The following is a 24466-nucleotide window of genomic DNA, read 5'->3' on the forward strand; positions in this document are numbered from 1 at the left end:
ACAGAGGGAGGCTTGAAGATGACTAAATTATGGAATTAATTTTTATTTTTAGGTGTTCTATTTCATTATCACTGAAATAATGAAATGGCCAGCACAGAGTTCTGATCTGAACCTGATTGAAAATCTCTGGAAAATATTTATTACATCCTATTTATAGAAACTTTATTTTTGTCACAAACACACATCAACCCACTTCATTAGACATGCATTAAACACATTATATACACAGTTGGAGTCTTGAAGATGACTAAATTATGGGGGGATTTTTATTTTTGGGTGAACTATTTCACTAATTGTAACTAGCTAAAACACTTTACAGTAAATGCATTACTGCAGTTCTTATTTGCATCTGAGTATGTTTGTCTGACCGTTTTTCCTTTGTTTTTCAGACATTGATGAGTGTGAAAACGACTACAATGGTGGATGCGTTCACGACTGCATTAATATCCCCGGGAACTACAGGTGCACATGCTATGATGGATTCATGCTGGCAGACGACGGGCACAACTGTCTTGGTAAGGCTCTAGAGAGAACAGAATACACACACACAGTTGCCTCTCCTGAAGGACTTACAGATGAGCTTCTTCCTCGTCATCTCGTTGCCCGGCTAACGACCTCTGTAATGACCCCCTTCGCAAACGTAAACAAATCTGCCTCCGCAATCTTTCCATGCAGCGCCTCGGAAAAGGCCAGCCGAGCCACGTCTAGCGCCAGTAGTCCATTCCTCGTTCTGACAGGAGCCCGCCAACAGGAACCGTGCGATTATTTTTCATCTCTTAAAAATGTCACCCAAATGTCACCAGTGGCGCAATCGCATCTAATTCCCAGAAATCGACAGCGCAGGTCCGATGTTTACGTTAGCGGTTAAAAATGGAAGCAGGGGAAGAAAAGGGCTGAGAGAAAATTAATAACTTGCCATCTCATATTTATTGAAATAGTTCAAAGATGAAATTCCACGACCCGGAGAGTGAGGGCCGGGTCTCATGGTTTTTGCTGGATTGCTGTGGGGATTGAGGAATTCGTTAAAAAGTGTGTTTTTTTGTAGCGGGCCTGTCTGCGTTATAAGTGAGTGCAGATGTGTGTTTGGTTTTGAAAGCGACTTATCAACCTGAAGTGTGGTGGCTCTGTAGTGTCACAATGACAACGTGTTACGCTTTCAAACATCAATGTTGCAAGAGAGATAAAGAGAGAGAGACAGCAAGACTGGTGTGTGTTTCTGAGCAGCTGGTGTGAAGAACTTGAACTGCTCTCATCTCTGCTTTCATAATCCAAAGCAAATATGTGCGCTGAGCCGAGTTTCAGGATGCTGAGGTCATCATTTTTCATTAGACGCTGTAATGATGATGGATCCCAGAGCAGGACACCAGGGCTCGGATCTTTAGGGACCTTTAGCACCTCCTTAAGCTTTGTATATAGATTTTTTCCCCTAATTTGTGTCTCTTTTAAAGCGGGCCTGGTAGGGGTAACAATGGTGCAATCACGAGGTCAAAAAGTAATATAGTATTTATAGTGTGTTACTTATAGTACATTAGTATTTAAGTACGACGTACACTGTAGAGATTAGTTGACTTTACTTGAAAAATGTGAGTGAATTGTTTTAAAAACTGTTGCTGTAAGATGATTAAGTACACTGTACTTAAAAATGCTGGCTTCCACACAATTGCTTTATATTGTCCCAACCCAAATAAATTAAGTTACCTTAATCGTTTTTACAAATTTAAGTGGGCTGAAACAATTATGTTGTCCCCCCCAAAAACTTAAGAAATATGATGTTTCAACTCCTTTTAAACAAGTAGTTTGAACAGGCAGAAATTTATTTATTTATTTTTTGGCAACACTTTATTTTGATGGTCCATTTGAGTATTAGTAGACTGTCTGCTTAATATCTGTTGATACTGCTCCTTCAACAGACATTTAACTGACTATAAGAATCTTTGCAAGTACATGTCAACATACACTAACTCTAACCCAGGGATGGGCAAACTCGATCCTGGAGGGCCGGTGTCCCTGCATAGTTTTGCACCAACCCTAATCAAACACACCTGCTTGTAGCTTTCTAGTGATTTTGAAGACACTAATTAGGGTGTTCAGGTGTGTTTGATTAGTGTTGGAGCAAAACTCTGCACGGACACTGGCCCTCGAGGATCGAGTTTGCCCATGCCTGCTCTAACCCCAACCTAACAGTCTACTTAATCTAATGAGAATTAGTCGGCATGTAGATGCAATTTAATTTAAATTCAACAAACGGACCATCAAAATAAAGCGTGACCTTTTTTTAACTCTTTATTTTCATGTTCATTGAAAAAACCTTCATACATACAGTACCACCTAAATCCTTACAATAAACAGATGGACCATATATAAAAGTTATCTTGGAAGTACTCACAGTGAATTTAGCTTAGTACAAAAAGGAACTCAAAACCCTACCTCCCACCTCACCCATCTAACATGGATCATTCATGAATAACATTTACAATCATAATATGGAGCTGGCAGGGACAAACATTAAAAATTGAAACAAGGTGTACATAAACAATGAAACCAAAAGAGACATTATAAAATAATTTTAAGATAATTATACTCTGTAAAAAATGCAGGGTTCCACATAATTCATTTATGTTGTACCAACACAAATCGATTAAGTTAACTTAACACTTTCAACAAATTTATGTGGATTGAACACATAATAATAAACCAAAAATTAAGTTGTCCCAATAAAATCTCAAGCATTGTGTTGTTTCAGCTCATTTTAAATAATTGAATATTTTTTTTGTGTAAAATAAATAATGAATAATATAATAAATCAATAAATTAACTTAAAGTGGTCTTGTAAAAATCTATCAGTTCAGTTTATCTGCAAAAATAATATGAATGGTTCCCAAATCTTGCTGAAAATGGACAGCATTTCCAAAAATAATAATAATAATTTTTTGAGTGTAAATCGTTATTATGATTAAGCAAATCATTATAATTAAATTATTAAGTAAACCATGTGCATTATAAAAATTAAGTGGGGACGTTGGATTTTGTTTGGAAATGAAAATTGGGTTGACGTCAAAACCCAACATCAGACTGACATCAGTGTCCAACATCCAATCTAAAATCAACCTAAAATCAACCAAATATCAATATCTACCTATGTTACACCTTGACGTTGTGTAGATGTCACCACTGTGACATCTATCAGACGTTCGATTTTGGTCACTTTCCAACACAACCTAAATTCAACCAAACATCAACATAGTTTGACGTTGTCAAAATAATGTTGTCCATAGACGCTGGCTAGACATTGAATTTTGGTCACCTGATGTCATGATCTAAATCTAACCTAATATTAACGTCTTATAATGTTGTGTGCCTGCTAGGATATAATTGTTTCCATTAACTGGAGATGAATTTGTATGAATTTCTAAAGGCTCACTGGTGAAAACGTATGATTTTTCAGTCAATATGCTTTCTGATTGTGATGATTTCATATGAATTTACATACAAAAAGATACAGTTTGTAGGTAAAACAGCATCATGAAGGTCCACACCGATTGGCAGTTTTGTATGAATTAGTTCAATTTGTTTGATTTGAGTAACTATGAAGGTTTAACCTATGAAAGTGGAAGTGAAGCAGTCGGTCAAGTTTACATTATTTTGTAAATTGATTTCCACTTTAATGAAAAAAATAATAATAAAAAAATTATATATATATATATATAACAAACTTGATTAATGTTGCCATTTTGAAGAAAAGGACATGCTGCATCAAATCTTTTAGAGCTTGGGCTTCATCATCTTGGAATATTGCTTTGGCGACACGGAATTGGTAACGTTCCTTGAGGGAAACAGATATAATGAAAGTAATGGACTGACCATGGAGACTGGAAAGCCTAATTTAACCCATAGGTAGAAACATCCAAATGTCTTGAACTAATTAGATCACTAATTGTTGACATGGACATTACATGCCTCACCTTTAGCGACTAACATTGTATTTGACAATTTATGTATTAAAACACAATGGTTTACATTAGTACAATGTCCAAAAATAACTAACAAAAGAACAAAAAACAAGACATTACCATGACATTTATTGTGTAAGAACTGTAAATACCCATTCCATTATAATTAAGTCTTCATTTTTCACTTTCTCTAACTTTTCATCCTTCTTTGTCCCCTTGAAATCTCTCTCTCTCTTTCTCCCGTCCTTTTGCACTTTCTCCCTCTTGCTCTCTCTCTGTATTTTCTTGGTTATCTTGGCTGTGGGTCTGGTTGGAGTAACTCCAGGCTGTTTCCCTAGAGGCGATAGACTTGCCTTCTATTTGACATCTTTATTGTGGAATGTCTCAAATACAAGTCTAAATGATGGCTCTGGGAACTAAGACAAGGCCGTAGAGGGCCATCAGCAGCACTGAAGGGGCTCTCCTGTTCAAACCCTCCCTCCTTCTGCTCTTCTTGTTATGTCTTTTCCTCCGCTTCCAGCTTTCTGTCTCGGACTCGCTACATTTCTCTTTATTTCTTCCCCTTCTTTTCTGATCTGTCCTTTCTCCTGGATGTAATCTGGTTCTGTCTGTCTTTGTCTCAGCTCTCTCTCCTCAACCTAGAAATAGACTGACACAGAAAAGAGATTTTTTTTCTCTCTTTCTCTTTCCCTGTCCTTCTCTTTGTCTCTTTTCCTACTGACTTTAAAGAGCAGCTTGCATGAATCTTCCCAAAAATATCATATTTGCCATTTGTCCTTCAATGTAAACCATCTGCAAAGTTTTAATTAAAAAAGTGCATGAAAAATAAAGATATTGGGTCGTCTTCACTAATAATTGCATACGTTTTTTTGTGTTTGAACTTCACATGGAAACTTTTCACCCACCCTATAAGAAATATATTATTTTATATGTATGGTTCTTTATAAATGCTCATATGATTATTGCATATGTGTGGTAATAGTTGTTCTGGAATTTTTACATTTATAATCTCTAAAGTTTTTGATGAGTCATGATTTATTGATGAAAACCTTGGTCATTAGTGAATGAGACCCATTGTCTCTCAAAGGAAATTTGCTATACTTTACATCTTTTGCTTGCTTCTGATTAACATCAACAGGTTGTTGCTAAAGAGGATACAGCTGTGAATGGAAGTTAACGAGAATTATTTAAATTATTTATTCAATTATGGATTAATTGTGTTTTATTAACATCGACCCCTACCACAACCCTAAACCTACCACTTACGGTAATGTAAGAACAGTAATTATACCAGGTATTTTTCATATTATTTAATAAATTACCCATTACATTTTATTAACGTCAATTCTAACCCTCACAGTAATGTAAAAAACAGTAATTAAACCGAGTATTTAGCATATTATTTATTAAATTACCCATTATATTTCATTAACGCCTACCCCAACCCTCACAGTAATGTAAAAAACAGTAATTATGCCAAGTATTTTTCATTTTATTTAATAAATTACCCATTACATTTTATTAACGTTCACCCCAAGCCTCACAGTAATGTAAAAACAGTAATTATACCATGTATTTTTCATATTATTTAATAAATTACCCATTACATTTTATTAACGTCCACCCCAAGCCTCACAGTAATGTAAAAACAGTAATTATACCACGTATTTTTCATATTATTTAATAAATTACCCATTACATTTTATTAACGTCCACCCCAAGCCTCACAGTAATGTAAAATCAGTAATTAAACCGAGTTTTTAGCATATTATTTATTAAATTACCCATTATATTTCATTAACGCCTACCCCAAGCCTCGCAGTAATGTAACAACAGTAATTATACCACGTATTTTTCATATTATTTAATAAATTACCCATTGTTTTTTTATTAACGTCTACCCCAACCCTAAACCTACCCCTCACAGTAATGTTTGCATATCCCCGCCTTTTTCCAAAATTGAACACTCTGAAATGGCCGTTTCGTTAGGATAGTTACAGAGAGACCAATCAAAACAGGCCTGGCCAGCTGACCAATCAGAGCAGAGTTGGCTTAATTCAAATGAACTGTATTAAAATCATTGCAAATGCCTCAATAAACTCCTAATTAGCTGCTTATTAATAGTTATTAAGGTGGATTAGGCACGATTAGAGATCTGGTATACAATCATGCAGAATATTTACCTCATAAGCACTAATAAACAGGCAATATTTTAATAACAGGCAGGTAATAAGACATTAGATAGTTAGTACTTAAATTAAAGTGTCACTAATGACTCTCAGATGCATTTAAACCTGTTGTATGGGACTCCAACACAATGTTAATACATTCAAAACACCAAGTGACCTGCTCTTAATCTTTGTGTGAGAGGCTAAAAGAATGTTTCTGGTTCAATAGCATTTGTGGCGTAAAGTTTATTGCCAGTTAAAGTAATTTCAAGTTGTCCCTCCCTCACTCTATGCATTTTCTTGGAGCTTATTAAACTCCCAACACTTCTTTGAGATGTTGTCATATGGCGCTTGGTCATGTTTCCCTCCTCATGCATTTTGCCTGTCTGCATAATGCCGATGTTTCTCATTCACACATCATCTTGCGTGTGTTTGTCTGCTCCTTCAAAACCTCATTCGTTTCATTGGAGCTTTAACATCATATGATGCGTTGTCAAGGCACCACTCATGTTTCTCAATGGCATCTGCGCGCATTATGGCAAGTTCAGATGGAAGTGAAACCACTAGAACTGTTGACCTTCTCCAAAGGTTAAATGAATCATGTTTATCATGACCTTTTCCTGTAATCTCCTTTTTTTTTTGTTCTTCTGACATTCTCTTTCTATTTCATTTTCTCAGAGTATGTATTGCTTAACCTTTCTTGTTCGCTTACAGATAATTAATGATTTCTGTCAGGTAGATTCATTATTGTTTTTGATGAATGTGAATATGATGACTACTGATGTCATTTCTTTATAAAATGTTGTCATTTAGGAATTTTTGTTTTGCGTAAAACAAAAAAAAGTGCAATGTTTCAGGTATTTATGTTCATTTTTAGACAGCAATGTTTAACTTCAGATGAGTTAACAGATCAATCTTTGGTGGATGACAAATAAATGACCCTAATAAAAATTACTTTTGGTCAATTCCTAAAAAAGGGCAGGGGGGGGATAGGGCGGGGGGAGGAAGTGCTTTATATTACAATATTTTTATTTGAATTAATCTAGTATAAAAAGCAAAAATACTATAATACACTGTAATATTGGCAATTAATACACATTTGGAAGTGTAAAAATATATTTCAAATTTAATTTAAGTTTAATTAAGTTGAGCTAAGAGGATTGTTTGAGTAGACATTTATTAAATATGCCAAAAATAATGAATAATTAATCAAGTCATCCAGCCAATATGATAATCTTGCCAAAAAATAAAAAATAAATAAAATAATTTAAATATACATTTTCCTTCGGCTTAGTCCCTTTATTAATCAGAGGTTGCCATGGCGGAACTGCCAACGTATCCAGAAATATGTTTTACACAGCGGATGCCCTTCCAGCTGCAATCCAGTACTGGGAAACATTCACACACGTATATAGTTTATTCAATTCACCTGTACCACATGCCTTTGGACTGTGGGGGCAGAAATGCCATCTGACTCAGTCGGGACTCAAACCAGCGTCCTTCTTGCTGTAAGGTGACAGTGCGTACCACTGAGCCACTGTGTTTTCTTATTTTTACACAAGTTTAAATTATTCATTTTATTTTACAGCCAATAATAATAATAAAAAATAAAAATCTCCTCATTAATGTACACACAGCACTCCATATTGACAGAAAAACAGAATTGTTGATGTTTTTGCAGATTTATTAAAAAAGAAAAACTGAAATATCCAACACAATCTCACGGAAATTCGTAACTTTTTGATGTAGTGGCCAATTCCTATGAATTCATATGATCTCATTCGTACAATTTACTACGATTTGCTCATCCCCCAATGTCGGTTGGGTTTAGGGGCAGTGTTTGGTGCCACGCCTCCTATTTAAAATCGTACATTTTCTTATGACTGAACTCGTATAAATTTGTACGAAATAGCCTCTAAACTGACAAAATCCTTAAGTTTCCTCGTGAGATCAGGCTGTAAATATCACATGGTCCTAACTATTCAAACCCTTTGCTGTAACACTCCTTGAAATTGATTCTACACCTTCATTTGAGGCCCACTGTGTTTGATTATACTGACTGGACTTAAATAAACAAAGCAATATTTTTAATAGAGAAATTAAGTGAAGGCGACACAGTGTCTCAGTGGTTAGCACTGTCACCTCACAGCAAGAAGGTTACTGGTTCGAGTCCCAGGTGGGCCAGTTGGCATTTCTGTGTGGAGTTTGCATGTTCTTCCCGTGTTCATGTGGGTTTCCTCCGGGTCCTCCGGTTTCCCCCACAGTCCAAAGACATGTGCTATATGTGAATTGGGTAAGCTAAATTGTCCATATTGTATGATTGCAAGAGTGTATGGGTGTTTTCCAGTACTGAGTTGTGGATAGAAGGACATAAGCCTCATAAAACATATGTTGGAATACTTGACGGTTCATTCCACTGTGGTGACTGCTGAAATGGAGACTAAGCTGAAGGAAAATTATGTGAACTTAAAAAACAAAACTTGTTAGCAATAAATAGTAACAGTAACTAGTAAACAAAAATTAAATGAAGCTGCTTGATTTTCCTTTTTACTATTAATGTGAAGGATTTGGTATATGGACTACAAGTTCCAGTCATGCAATACACACACACACCAGTCTCCATTGATTACACTCCCACAGCTGAAGCTGCTCATGGACTGATTACTGGACTATTTATACAACACACAAACACACAGAAGTTGCCGAGTCTTGTTATACGACGCGTTTTCCTTCCCTTGTCTTGCCGTTTTTTTGACCCTCGTCTTGTTTGTTTGTTTACATTGCCTGTTGCCTGCCTTTTCGACCATCTGCCTGTTTATCGACCATGGCTTTGGATTGCCCATATACTTCCGTTTGTTCCTGTGTTGACTGTTGTTTGCAGTCCACATACCAGCAGATTTGTAGTCTGTTAGCGATCTGCACAGGCTGAATCGCTGGTGACCGTGACAATTAGAAAGCATCCAACTTCTATTCACTGTTCTTGGGATTGTTTTCAGCTATACTAATAAAAATAATATTCAGTTTTAAATTCATGTTTAAAACTTGAAGAGTGACAGCACATGTTGAGCAAAAACTTATACGCTAAAAAAATACAGGGTTCCACTCAACTCATTCATGTTTTCCCAACACAAATGGATTAAGCTCACTTAACCAATTACAGTGAGCTGAACATAAAACAATTAAGTTATCCTCAATAAAACTCAAGAATTGTGTTGTTTCCTCTCATTTTACATAAGTAGTTTGAACGAGCAACAAAAATCATGCCTGCCTTTGTGATTTCTGATTTTGCTGTGCATAAACACACACGCTCACACACACTCTCAAAGCATGTGTTCAAACAAACCCACTGAGCGCTAACCAAACCGCAAGCTCTTTGAAAGGGTACGGAAATCAGCGCTGCGGCTTGTCTTGTGTAGGAAGTCATTTCAGATCGCCACATGTTAACAAGTTGATGCTTTAATTGATTTAAGATTGGCTAATGGGGAGCTGATTAAAGAGCCATTTACTGCAGTTCCTCTGTCTTTTTCATTTCCATTCTTATTTGTTTTCTCTCTCTGTACAGGCAGCTGGACTCAATGTGTTGATCATTTGGTCCTTTTTTTTATGAATGCCTGTGCTGCCGCTGCTGTTTATTTATCTTTTGGCTGCTTTTCCACTCTCGCTCTAACATCAGAATGGGAGGAGAAAGCTTGAGTAGTTCAAATTATAACAGCTTTAAATGAGAGCGTGCTCCTCTTCTGTTGTGTTCACTTCACTTCATTTTAGTTCAGTTCAAATCAGGTCACTCTCCTGTTCACTTCTTCACTTTTGCTCTGTTCTCTTCACTCAAGTTTCATTTTGTTTATGAAGTTTACTTCTCTTTTGTTTTGTCTTGTTCTGTTCTGTTTGTTTTAGTTGGCTTTGCTTCCGTTGATGTCGCTACATTTCTGTTCACTTTGAATTCGTTTCACTTCACTTCTGTTCACTTTGTTCAGTTTACTTCTGTTCTGTTTACTTTGAGTTTATTTCACTTCACTTCTGTTGACTTTGGGTTTATTTCACTTCACTTCTGTTCACTTTGAGTTCGTTTTACTTCTGTTCTGTTTGCATCGAGTTCATTTCACTTTTGTTTTGTTCTGTTTACATTTTTATATTTCTGTTTTAATTACTTTATATTCATTTAACTTATATTCTGTTTCCATTACTATTTGTCTGTTCTGTTCACTTTGAGTTCATTTCACTTCTGTTCTGTTCACTTTGGGTTCATTTAACTTCTGCTCTGTTCTGTAGATTTTTCTACACCTTTTCTGTTCCATTTGAGTTCATTTGACTTTTGTTCTGTTTACTTTCATTTCAATTCAATTAACTTCTGTTCTGTTCACTTTCAGTTAATTTCAGTTTACTTTGTTCATTTTATTTCTGTTCACTTTGATGTTATTTCACTTCACTTCTGTTCACATTGAGTTCATTTCACTTCTGTTCTGTTCACTTTGAGTTAGTTTTACTTCTGTTCTGTTCAAATCGAGTTCATTTCACTTTTGTTTTGTTCTGTTTACGTTTTTATAATTCTGTTTTAATTACTTTAAATTAATTTAACTTATATTCTGTTTCCATTACTATTCGTCTGTTCTGTTCACTTTGAGTTCATTTCACTTCTGTTCTGTTCACTTTGGGTTCATTTAACTTCTGTTCTGTTCTGTAGATTTTTCTACACCTTTTCTGCTCCATTTGAGTTCATTTCACTTCTGTTCTGTTTACTTTCATTTCAATTCACTTATGTTCTGTTCACTTTCAGTTAATTTCAGTTTACTTTTTTCATTTTATTTCTGTTCACTTTGATGTTATTTCACTTCACTTCTGTTCATATTGAGTTCATTTCACTTCTGTTCTGTTCACTTTGAGTTAATTTTACTTTAATCTGTTCACTTTGAGTTCATTTCACTTTTGATCTGTACACTTTGAGTTCATTTTACTTCACTTCTGTTCACTTTGAGTTCATTTTATTTCTATTTTGTTCACTTTGAGTTCATTTCACTTTTGTTTTGTTCTGTTTACGTTTTTATATTTCTGTTTTAATTACTTTGAATTAATTTAACTTATATTCTGTTTCCATTACTATTTGTCTGTTCACTTTGAGTTTATTTCACTTTGACTTCTGTTCTGTACAGTTTTCTACACTCATGATCACTGAGTTTATTTCACTTCTGTTCTGTACACTTTTCTGCACTTTTCTTCTATTTGAGTTCATTTCACTTTTGTTCTGTACACTTTGAGTTCATTTCACCTATGTTCTGCCCACATTTCTGCACTTCTGTTCAATTTGAGTTTATTTCACTTCTGTTCTGTACACTTTGAGATCATTTCACCTCTGTTGTGTCCACATTTCTGCACTTCTGTTCACTTTGACTTCATTTCACTTCTGTTTTGTACACTTTTCTGTTCATTCCGCTGTGGCGACCCCTGATGAATAAAGGGACTAAGCCGAAGGAAAATGAATGAATGAATGAACAAAACACTGACCTTCAGTTTTAATCTAAATTAATCTAATCCTCTTCAATTTTCACTTTCTTTTTTTCTATTTACTTTGCTTTGAATGTTTATTTCAATTTCACTGCTTCTCTTCTGTTTACATCAGCTTAGTTGATTTCACTTCACTCCCTGTTTCATTTCTGTCCTGTTTTGTGTGGTTCATTTTGTTTCTCATGACTCCTGTTTTGTTTAACTCTCTCCCTGTTACCCTTTGATTGTTGTTTCTCTCTTATTCGGTCTCTCTCAATGGCCTTCTCCCTCATCCACTCTCTCCCTCTCCCTGTTGTATCATGTCATCTCAGATCTCCTCCAAATTAAAGTTTACACAAGAGCAATCAAACAAAACAAAAGCATTCTAGTTCAAACTCGCAGGCCCGGGATTGCCAGCGCTCTTGTTTAACATTTTGGCAGCGAGGGCCTTAATTGAGAGATGACAGCTGAAATGTTATTTTTCTCCCTCCTTTTAAAGCGAGAGCATGCTGTCACACTGATGATATCTGTTTCCATTCCCACATTAAAACACGGCCACAACACGCTCGCAGCTATATATTCGCTCAGCCGGGAAGTCCAAATCCTCTTATCAAATATTAGTCTCGTCCGCAAACCGACAAGCCACTACAACTGGATTGTTGCATGAGTTACGGAGATAAAAGCTTGTTATTTGGGTGGCCTCATATGTGACGTTTCATTGCATCTTTTCTCAGAAGAAGAAAGAGAGATGTTTTAGAGCTTCGGGGAGTAAAGAAAAATAGTATAATTTATATACACTCTCAGAAATAATGGTGCAAGAGCTGTCACTGAGGTGGTTCCTTTTCAGTTGTACTTAAGTGGCGTGTTACAGTACGGTAGGGTAAAGGTCAGTACAGGTCACCTTTATTCAGGCTTGCGTTTCTACTGCCAAAAGGGTACCAATGGTAAAGTTTTATGTCGATGTCATTTTCGTTTGAGGAAATGTCAGAGTAAAGCTGTACGGGTCATTCAAATATCATATGAGAAGCACTTCTCACAAAGCACAAAAATACTTGTGTATACACAAAATGCTTTATACACAAAAATACTTGTGTATAAATGTTCATTACTAACCTTTCTATGAACATGATTTGATTATAACTGCAGATCATGATCAAAATGATGCGAAATAGCTATCGTAACGTCTGCAATTACATAAAATAAATAAATAAATGCAAACTATATGAACACATACAGACCCTTACAGTCTCCGATATGTTACCAATAACAGAAAAACTACACACAGCATACATTTAGTCCTTATTTGCGTTCAAAAACAACACTTAATATAGCCTCTCATCTGTGTCTGTAATCTTCAGCAGCACGTGTAGCCTCTTGATAGAAAGTAATTCTGGCATTCTAATAGTTCATAATAGTCTAAAAGGTGATGATAATAGTAAAACATGGCAGTTTGTTCATGTTTTAGGTTGCTGAAACAATAATTCGCTCCTTTGTTTTTTTGGGATTCTCCTTTGTTTTTTTTTGCGCTTTACTCTCGCATTTGTCCGTTTCTGAAAGGATCGGATGTCAGAAGCACTTCAATAATCATGGCCACATTATTATCATCAGCTCAAGAAGTTCATTATTTCAAATATAGACGAGCACGAGATCTCTTGAGAAATTGAAACCGCTTTAGACGGCCGCATAAACAGCAACAGGCAGAGGGTAGATTCTGCAATTCTTCTTGGCTTTGTGGCTGTTCCTCAAGATGATGACAAAGTTTGTTTAAGCTCGGGTCAACCATGGCTCAATTTTATATGTATGTATTATTACGGTGTAATGTCTCAGCTGTGTATTTAAAAATGGCGCTTCCTTTGTTTTCATTCTCCTTGCTTGTGCACAAGCTAGTGATGTATCTCTGTAAACCAATAGCATTGAGCTGTGCGTCTAGCTCCACCTTTTTGTACCATTTTGTAGTGCTAGGTAGCCTTTCTAAAGGGTACCCAAAAGGTTGTACGGTACAGTTCGCTTTTTGGTACTTTTGACAGTGGAAACGGCCATAAAAGCGTACCGAACCATACCGTACTGTACCACTCAGTGGAAATGGGCCAAAAGGGTCTATATTGGTACCTCAAAGCTTTATATTAGTACATTAAAATTTCAAGAGGGACACTTTTGTTCATTTTAGGTATTAAAATGTATCCTTGAGGTATTAATAAGCACCCTTTGATTACAAAATGTGTACCTTTTGAAAAGATACCACCCCAGTGACAGCTCTCGTACCATTGAGAGTGTACAAACCCAGCCGGCACACAACGTCATGTGATGCTGATCTTTAGTTCTATTTTGGTTGCGACATAAGGTGACCAAAATTGAATGTCATTTTGTTGTCCAATACGGACGTCAGCTGACATCAAAAACCATCTGGCATTGATATTTGGTTGGTTTTAGGCTGTGGCATTAACTAATATCCAACATCATTTTAATGCCATGATATGACATCCATACAACGTCAAGGTCCAACATCACTTGACGTTGATCATTCATTCTTCATTCATTTTCTTTTTGGCTTAGTCCCTTCATTAATCAGCGGAATGAACCGCCCACTTTACGTTGATCTTAAGTAAAATGTAGGTTGTGTCATTAATTTTTCCACATCAAACACTGACACATACTCATAAGATATGGTAACTAAAATCCAACATCAGCTTGAAGTCATAATAATCCCTCTTGATGTTGGAGTCTCACCTCAAACTGGCATTGGGTTTTGTCGTCAACTCGATTTTCATATACAACCAAAAAGTCCAACATCAGTTTTACATCTGTGTGACATCCTGCTGGAAAAGAGTAATAGTGAGACGTATGCTTGCCTGATTTTTTTATTTATCAGAAGAAGAAATAGAGATGTTTCAGTGTTTCAGGGAGTAAAGTAACACAGTAAATAGAAAGTGGAAAGAAAGAGGTGACAACCAAATTGATAGCAACATGCCATTTTTTTTAGTAGCACCACAAAGTTTAATTAATTCAGTAAACACTTGTAAACGAAGACGGCAAATTACTTACAATGCGCTGCGGGGTGAAATGCAACTACAAAAAAGCATGTGTATTTACAGTGTTACATGGCAACACTTTCCCGGAGGAACATTTTACTGCTCAGAGTTTGCTCTTTATTAGTTCAGGAGTCATAATGGAGCAGTTTGCTATGTTTCATTTATCTTTTTTTCTCTCATTTGTGTGTCAACCTATTTCTTCTGATTGAATCGTGTTTAGAACGTAGCCTACAAGCCACTTATAAAACAATGAATGTTGTACACTGGATCAAATCTTCATTAAATCAGGCGTGGAATAAACTCACACCAGTTTCTTCCACTATCATAAGTGAATTATCATCATTAAACATGCTCAGAGTGACTGTCTCTTGCATTTGATAGAGATTTCGGCATCTGTTTCTACACTGTGTCACATTTGTGTGTGTGTTTTGTTTTTGATAAGCTGCTTTGACACAATCTACATTGTAAAAGCGCTATATAAATAAACATGAATTGAATTGAATTGAATTGATAAAGATAGCTTATGTGTGTGTGTGTGTTTGTGTGTGTTTACTGCCCTGTCTGTTTGGAGTGTGTTGAGAGGCAGCAACTTTTACAAGCTCTTTATTTGTGTGTGTAAAGACCTTTGCAGCCATTAGCACCCAAGCGTTGTGGTACAAAATCACACTTCACTCTCATCTGTTTAGCATGTACGTTTGTATACTTCATTAATGCCTTCTCTATCTTAACGCATTAGCTGAAATGCATGTCCAAATGCAGGACATGCAAACACATAAACTCATCCTCAACATGCAAACACAACCACTTTTTCAACAGTTTAATTTGGTCACAGTGGTTTATTATGTGGCTCCTGGCTTTACCTTGCGACATGACTCTTATTTTAGCATCCGCAGAGGCGTCTTGTTAACACCGTCGGGACAGCGAGGCCTTTACTGTCCTATTAACTACTGTACGCTTCAAGAGAGGGGGTCTTTATGCCCTCATCCACAGAGGCATCCCTGTCTGTCCATGGATCTAAAAGCTGTTTTTTAACTGCACAGTAGGGTTTAAAAGTCTGAGTTTGCTACAAAATATTTATATATATATATATATATATATATGTTTTTATTGTATCAGAATTATTAGCCCCCTTTTGATTTTTTTTTTCTTTTTTAAATATTTCCTAAATGATGTCTAACAAAGTAAGGAAATTTTCACAGTATATCTGATAATATTTTTTTCTTCTGGAGAAAGTTTTATTTGTTTTATTTAGGCTAGAATAAAAGCAGTCTTTAATTTTTATGAACCATTTTAAGATCAATATTATTAGCCCCTTTAAGCAATTTTTTTTCTCGATAGTCTACTGAACAAACCATCATTATACAATAACTTGCTTAATTACCCTAACCTGCCTAGCTACCTAATTAACCTAGTTAAGCCTTTAAATGTCACTTTAAGCTGTATAGAAGTGTCTTGAAAAATATCTAGTCAAATATTATTTACTGTCATCATGGCAAAGATAAAATAAATCAGTTAATAGAAATGAGTTATTAAAACTATTATGTTTAGAAATGTGTTAAAATCTTCTTTCCGTTAAACAAAAATTGGGGAAAAAAATAAACAGGGGGGCTAATAATTCAGGGGGCTAATAATTCAGGGGGGCTAATAATTCTGACTTCAATTATATATATGTAGATTGTCCACAGCACAATCACTAACTTTATAAATGTATATTTATATATTTATATTAAATCTTCTCTCCGCTAAACAGAAATTGGGGGAAAAAATAAACAGGGGGGCTAATAATTCTGAATTTAACTGAATTTAATATTAATATATAAATTATATAAGTGTTAATAATAATAATAATAATAATAGAAATACCACTACTACTACTACCACTAATAATAATAATAATAATAAAATATTAATAATATAAATAATAATATAAACAACAACAACAATAATAATACTATAAATAATAATATAAACAATAATAATAATAGTATAAATAATAATAATAATAATAATAATAATAGTATAAATAATAATATAAATAACAACAACAACAACAACAATAATAATAATAATAATAATAATAATAATTGTATAAATAATAATAAAATAAATAAAATAATAATTGTATTAATAATAATAATAATAAGAATAAGAATAATATAAATACTACTAATAATAATATCCATCCATCCATCCATCCATCCATCCATCCATCCATCCATCCATCCATCCATCCATCCATCCATCCATCCATCCATCCATCCATCCATCCATCCATCCATCCATCCATCCATCTTCATGCACTTGTTTTGAATTCTCAATAGTGGCATTGAGCCAGTCACTACTCCCTACTCATAACCCCATTTCTACCTTGCACTATATCTCCTAAGGATTCTCATACAGATATACATATTTGAGTACATTAATATTTATACACTTGTTAGTTGCACTTTTGGTTAAATACTTACTGCATTTCATTAAATATCACTGCATTGTATTTTGCACAATGACAATAAAGTGGAATCTAATCTTTGAATCTAATTCTTAAAGTTGATCCAATGGGTTCATTTTTAAAATGTACAGGACATAAACATCTTGTATAGCCTGAGGGAGACTAAACGAAATGCAAATTAAAATTTTAGGTGAAACATCCCTTTAAGTCATAAATATCCTGCAAGAGTGCTGTGTCACATAGCTAAAAAAAAACAGAACAGTGATTGACAGAAGAGTGTTAGCGGTGATACAGCGAGACATTGGGACATAATAGCACCCCTGAGAGGGAGTTATGGGCTGCCGAATCCGTCGCCATGTAAAGGCCACATAAAACTCACTCATGTGTGTAACTGGTCTCCAGTGTCACGCTGTTACTCATACCAACTTACCCACAATGCCGTTTATAGAGCTGTCAAATACCCAGCAATGGGCAAACACGCACACAGACTGGACAGCAGGTTTATATGCAGGATACTTTCATCCAATCTGTTTTAAACAATTTAGCCAATGCTACCGAGGCTTTGGATGACTGATATTCTTTTAATGTTCTTGAGTTTTTAGTTTTTCCATGGTGGTTTATTTGATGTGTTTGAAAAGCGAAACATCAAACTATTCATTTAATCGACATTCTTCAGTAAGGAAGTGAACTCCGGGTAAACAAACATGCTTGCAAATACCTGAGCTGAACGCAGAGGGGTTTTGGCCAGATCTTTGTGCTTGGGTGACTGTGCTTGTGTGTTTTGTGCTGACCGTCTGCGCTTGTGTCTCTCTAGACGTGGATGAATGTCTGGACAACAACGGTGGATGTCAGCAGATCTGCGTCAACACTATGGGCAGTTATGAGTGCCAGTGTAAAGACGGGTTCTTCCTGAGCGACAACCAGCACACCTGTATCCATCGCTCTGATGGTGAGTTTCATCCGGTTCCATTTTCTCTGAACAAAACAAGCCAGGTCTGTCTGTCTGTCTGTCTATCTGTCTATCTATCTATCTATTGTTCTATTGTTCTATCTACGTAATCTATCTATCCTTAAACAAAAATTGTCTGATTATGAGTTCTATTCTATTCTATTGTATTCTATTCTATTCATTTGTTTATTTTCTTTTCACAGCGGAACTGCCTCTATTCTATTCTATTCTATTCTATTCATTTGTTAATTTTCTTTTCACAGCGGAACCGCCTCTATTCTATTCTATTCTATTCTATTCTATTCTATTCTATTCTATTCTATTCTATTCTATTCTATTCTATTCATTTGTTAATTTTCTTTTCACAGCGGAACCGCCTCAATTCTATTCTATTCTATTCTATTCTATTCTATTCTATTCTATTCTATTCATTTGTTAATTTTCTTTTCACAGCGGAACCGCCTCAATTCTATTCTATTCTATTCTATTCTATTCATTTGTTTATTTTCTTTTCACAGCGGAACCGCCTCAATTCTATTCTATTCTATTTTATTCTATTCTATTCTATTCTATTCTATTCTATTCTATTCATTTGTTTATTTTCTTTTTACAGCGGAACCGCCTCTATTCTATTCTATTCTATTCTATTCATTTGTTAATTTTCTTTTCACAGCGGAACCGCCTCTATTCTATTCTATTCTATTCTATTCTATTCTATTCTATTCTATTCTATTCATTTGTTAATTTTCTTTTCACAGCGGAACCGCCTCAATTCTATTCTATTCTATTCTATTCTATTCTATTCTATTCTATTCTATTCTATTCTATTCTATTCTATTCATTTGTTAATTTTCTTTTCACAGCGGAACCGCCTCAATTCTATTCTATTCTATTCTATTCTATTCATTTGTTTATTTTCTTTTCACAGCGGAACCACCTCAATTCTATTCTATTCTATTTTATTCTATTCTATTCTATTCTATTCTATTCTATTCTATTCTATTCTATTCTATTCATTTGTTTATTTTCTTTTTACAGCGGAACCGCCTCTATTCTATTCTATTCTATTCTATTCTATTCTATTCTATTGGACAGCAAGTAAAGTATAAATAAACACTAAGTTAAGACAGCAACATAAAAATATAACTAGGTATTAATAAATCGTATCAACGTTATAAATCATATGAAATGTTAGAGAGGCAAATCTTGTAAAACACACTTGAATTTTGAGTTTAGTAATTTGGAATTAATTTATAGACAATTTAAGCTGCAAATAAAAGCATAAATACATTTAAAAAATCAGGAAGCACTTGTGTATTTATATTTTGTTTATCTTACTGTAGGTATAACATTATGCATTTTGAACTGTGCCATTATATTATATTATATTATATTATATTATATTATATTATATTATATTATATTATATTATATTATATTATATTATACTATATTATATTATATTATATTATATTATATTATATTATATTATATTATACTATATTATATTATATTATATTATATTATATTATATTATATTATATTATATTATACTATATTATATTATATTATATTATATTATATTATATTATATTATATTATATTATATTATATTATATTATACTATATTATATTATATTATATTATATTATATTATATTATATTATATTATATTATATTATATTATATTATACTATATTATATTATATTATATTATATTATATTATATTATAATACGTTATATTGTATAAGTTAAAATTATTACTGTTTTAAGCATAAATAATGCATAAATACACAAATATTATATTTAATTTTATTATATAAAAATATTTCTAGACTGTATGTGCCAAGTCAATTGATAATATTAAACCTTAAGCATTGTCATGTGGCCAGCTCATTGTTACTGACATTAGTCAAAGCTTATAATGGCCCATCATATACTTTTCATGCATCTAAATGAACTGTCTCATCATTCAGAATAGTAGATCCAGCATCATTTCTCATCTGTACTTGTCTGACGGTTGTGACCCTGCATAGAGCTGAGGGTCAGAGGTGGAAGTTGAAGTCTTGAGTGCCAGGCATCCATCGGCCATGTCTGTGTGTGTGTGTGTGTGTGTGTGTGTGTGGATGTTGCATGCAGGTCAAATGCCTGTTAGAGTCAGTAGTGTTGTGTATGTGTAGATCACGCGACCCTCTTGTGCTTTCTCATTCCGCCTGTCAGAATTAACTAATGATGCCTGTCCATGTCAAGGCGGGCAGATGCCCACACACTCCGCAGATCTGCACGGTTGGCACACACGTGGTCATGAATGAGTGTGGGCTGCCTCGTAATCGCATCTTTGATGTCCTTCACAATCACGTGTGGAATGTGGAGAGGAGAGTTCTTCCCCCTCCTCTGAACCCTCGCCTGCTCTTAAAAGCTTTGTTCACTGCTTTATGCGTTAGATTTGTAGCGGTTTTATTTGTTGATGTTGTTTCTGTTGTACTGTCTATGGTTGGGTTGTTTTGTTTTGTCTTTTATTTTTATTTTTTTTTGTTTTGTCTTTGGCTTGTTGTATTGATTATTTTGTCTGACGATCTTCTGTGGTTCTATCATTGTGTTTGTTTGTTTGTTTTGTTCGGTCAGTTTGTTGTTTAATTTATCTTATTGTGATCATCTATCTATCTATCTATCTATCTATCTATCTATCTATCTATCTATCTATCTATCTATCTATCTATCTATCTATCTATCTATCTATCTCTCTATCTATCTATCTATCTATCTCTCTATCTCTCTATCTATCTATCTATCTATCTATCTATCTCTCTATCTATCTATCTATCTATCTATCTATCTATCTATCTATCTATCTATCTATCTATCTCTCTATCTCTCTATCTCTCTATCTATCTATCTATCTATCTATCTCTCTATCTATCTATCTATCTATCTATCTATCTATCTATCTATCTATCTATCTATCTATCTATCTATCTATCTATCTATCTATCTATCTATCTATCTATCTCTCTGTCTCTCTGTCTATCTGTCTATCTATCTATCTATCTATCTATCTATCTATCTATCTATCTATCTATCTATCTATCTATCTATCTATCTCTCTATCTATCTATCTATCTATCAATGAATGATAGTAGAGGGAGGAGAATGATAGAGCCATTCAGGAGCTAGGGAGAAACAAATATAGAATCAGGGAATCCAGAAACAGAAATGCTCCGTATTTGCTTTTTTGGGGAGCCCATAGCTCTTTTTGGTGAATCTTTGCTCCTCCATGTAGTATTTTTAGTTCAAAAGCATAACTTGGGTAAATGCTCTAGTAGCGTGTATGTTTTTATGTGAGTGCGTGGTGCATTTGTGTACTTGTCTGTAAACAAGCTAAAGGGTTGTTTTTGTGGATAGTTAACTAATGTGCTGTGGCAGTCCTGGATGGCTCTGCACGCCACACACACACACACACACACACACATATATACCCACATATATACCCACTGTAAACAGTAGAGGAGTCAGAATCTCACCACTGCACTGGAAAGACTGGGTATCTTTTCCATTTACTCATTTTATAAGGAATACAGTTCAGCTTAAAGAACATTTGAAACAATGAATAATGATGCATCATAATTAGCGCACATTTCTGATTTAATACCTATTTATTCAATATCTAATTTAAGTTTATGCAGTTATATTATTTAGTGCTGTATAAAACTGATATACTGTTACTTTAAATCTTATATTACAAATTGTTTAAATGTATTAATGTTAAAAAGATGTATGTAAGTTTTTGATTCTTCTGAAGCATAACAATACCATAATATATTTGCAAATATTTAAGAAACATGCCAAGTGAACATTCTTAAGTCTGAACAATGCATAAGTCAGAAATTCTGCTCTGAAATTGTGAGTTCATGTGCCGGAACCCTGCTTTAATTTTGGTTCTTTTAACCCTCCAGTTTAGACAGGGTTGGCTTTGTAGAAAACAGCGTATTTCATTCATTTATTCAGGAAGGCTCTCAAAGCATGCGTCCGTGACCGAAATGTGACCTCTGGTGGACAGTAGCAGACTCCCAAATGAGATGCAGATTCAGAGTTCCACATGAGGTGGTTATTAACTAACAAATATTATAAATATTATGAACGCAAGCATTAGGTGAGCAGGTTACATTGTAACCCCGTGTCCTAACAACATGCTACATGATGAGACAGTGATAAATAATTTGGCTGTTTGCACCAGACGAAACATGACAGAAATTAAAATACAGCTATTCAGAAGCACAGAATAGTGCACTTACTGCACTCCAACGAAATAGTAAGGTTTATAATCTAATTAATACATATTTAACCTCTTTAACATTATTAAATGTAGATGCTGAATTACTGATAAGTGTTGGTTTGCATTATTTCACAGTTCCGAAGTTCAGTTTCAAATGGTTTTTATTTTATTTTCAAGATCTGAGGTGAACTATCTGCTGCTGTTTTCAGTAGTATGGCAATAAATGTCATGTAAAACGGCATTCAAACTCACATTGTTAGCATTTAACACTGAATAAGGTGAGGTGTATCTAAGGTGATCATGTGATCAAGTTTTCTGTTGTTCAGCTGCAAAAAATAAAAGCCGTTTCTAAAATATTAATTCCAGATATTGGTAACTCCTTGATTACTCCTTTTAATATAAAAATATTCCTTCTATCCCGTGCCATTGCTTTTATTTAGAAAACGATTTAAATCAGCCTTAAATCTGTGTTTAGGCTCGCTAATCAGGCACATTCACGTCAGTCTTGCAACCTGCGCTTGCGTGTTTTGATTCAGGAGTGCAATACCTAGTTCAACCACTGGGTGTCAAACTTACATACTGCACCTTTAAGTCAGCTTAATTCAGAATTAAAATCAGAATCGGTTTTATTGCCATATTGCCAATTGTGCTTACACACATAAGGAATTTGTTTTAGCTACAGAAGCTTCCAGTGTACATAAAGTGACAGGTGACAACACGAAAATAAATATGAAAAAAGATGATAAACATTAAACATAGCTACAATTAGTCAAAAAGCTCTGGATGTTGAATTGTATGTAGATTTGTTAGAAATATACAAGTTATAAGGTGCTGTGTACAAATGCGCATGGAAAAAGTATTGTATTGTATAGTGTTATAAGGTGCTGTGTACAAGTGTGTATGAGAAAGTATTGCACATGTTTATTGCACAGTAGGGTAAGCACTGTAATTAATTGATGCAAGTTAAAATGACTTGTAAGACTTAATTGGTTCAACTTAAGAATTTAAGGGTGCAACATATTTTATGAGAGTGAGAGTACACTCAAATAAAATGATGTTTGTGGTTTGTTCAAACTACTTATTTAAAATGAGCTGAAACAACACCATTATTGAATTTTCTTTTGGGGACAACCTAAATTGTCCATGTTTATCCACTTAAATTTGTAAAAACTAATAAGATAAGGTAATTACTTCATATTGTACAAACACAAGTTTTTTTGTGTGGAGCCCAGCGTTTGTTTTTAAATATATATATATATATATATAATGTAAATATGTAGTAGCATTAGTAGTAGTAGTAGTGTGTAAAATTCTTATACACTACCTGACAAAATTCTTGTCGCCTATCCAAGTTTTAGGAACAACAAATACTAACTTGACTTCGAGTTGATCATTTGGTATCAGAAATGGCTTACATAAAAGGCAAACCCTCAATAATGTTCATGTCTGGTGACTGGGCTGGCCAATCCTGAAGCACCTTGACCTTCTTTGCTTTCAGGAAGTTTGATGTGGAGGCTGAAGTATGAGAAGGAGCGCTATCCTGCTGAAGAATTTGCCCTCTCCTGTGGTTTATAATGTAATGGGCAGCACAAGTGTCTTGATAGCGCTGGCTGTTGATTTAGCCATCCACTCTGCAGATCTCTTGCACGCCCCATACTGAATGTAACGCCAAACCATGATTTTTCCTTCATCAAACTTGACTGATTTCTGTGAGAATCTTGGGTCCATGTGGGTTCCAGTAGGTCTTTTGCAGTATTTGTGATGATTGGGATGCAGTTCAACAGATGATTCATTGGAAAAATCGGACCTTCTGCCACTTTTCCAAATGATCAAGTAGATGTCGATGTATTATTTGTTGCTCTTACAACTGAGATCGACGACAAGACTTTTGTCAGTCAGTGTACGATTATAAAAACGGTCTTTTAATTTATATGCAATCTTTTTATATTTAAGTACACAAACCGCTTATAATTTGCAGCTTCCATCAATCTGGCTTCATTAGGTGCCTTTAGTGGTTGAGAAACGCTACTGCACCTTTAAGCCTGCATGCATTCAGCTTTCCCCATCTGCCTTGGTCTCATACTCAGACGCACTGATTACAAACAGGCAAGCTTTCACACGTTTAATCTCACCCTAAATGAACCCCTCACCTTCCTTCATCACCCTCAC

The 24466-nt window shown here is 34.6% G+C and overlaps 1 protein-coding gene across 2 annotated transcripts in view; it reads left to right on the forward strand.

Annotated features, from left to right (window-relative positions):
• Positions 1 to 24466, forward strand: part of scube1 (signal peptide, CUB domain, EGF-like 1) — a 111884-nt gene that overhangs the window by 16850 nt on the left and 70568 nt on the right. For both annotated transcript variants that reach the window (XM_056455996.1, XM_056455995.1), the window contains exons 3-4: positions 390 to 515; positions 17889 to 18023. In XM_056455996.1, the coding sequence (XP_056311971.1) occupies positions 390 to 515; positions 17889 to 18023 (261 nt within the window). The remainder of the gene's footprint in view (positions 1 to 389; positions 516 to 17888; positions 18024 to 24466) is intronic.

The sequence above is a fragment of the Danio aesculapii genome, chromosome 4 (assembly GCF_903798145.1).
Source record: "Danio aesculapii chromosome 4, fDanAes4.1, whole genome shotgun sequence".
NCBI classification, from domain to species: domain Eukaryota; kingdom Metazoa; phylum Chordata; class Actinopteri; order Cypriniformes; family Danionidae; genus Danio; species Danio aesculapii.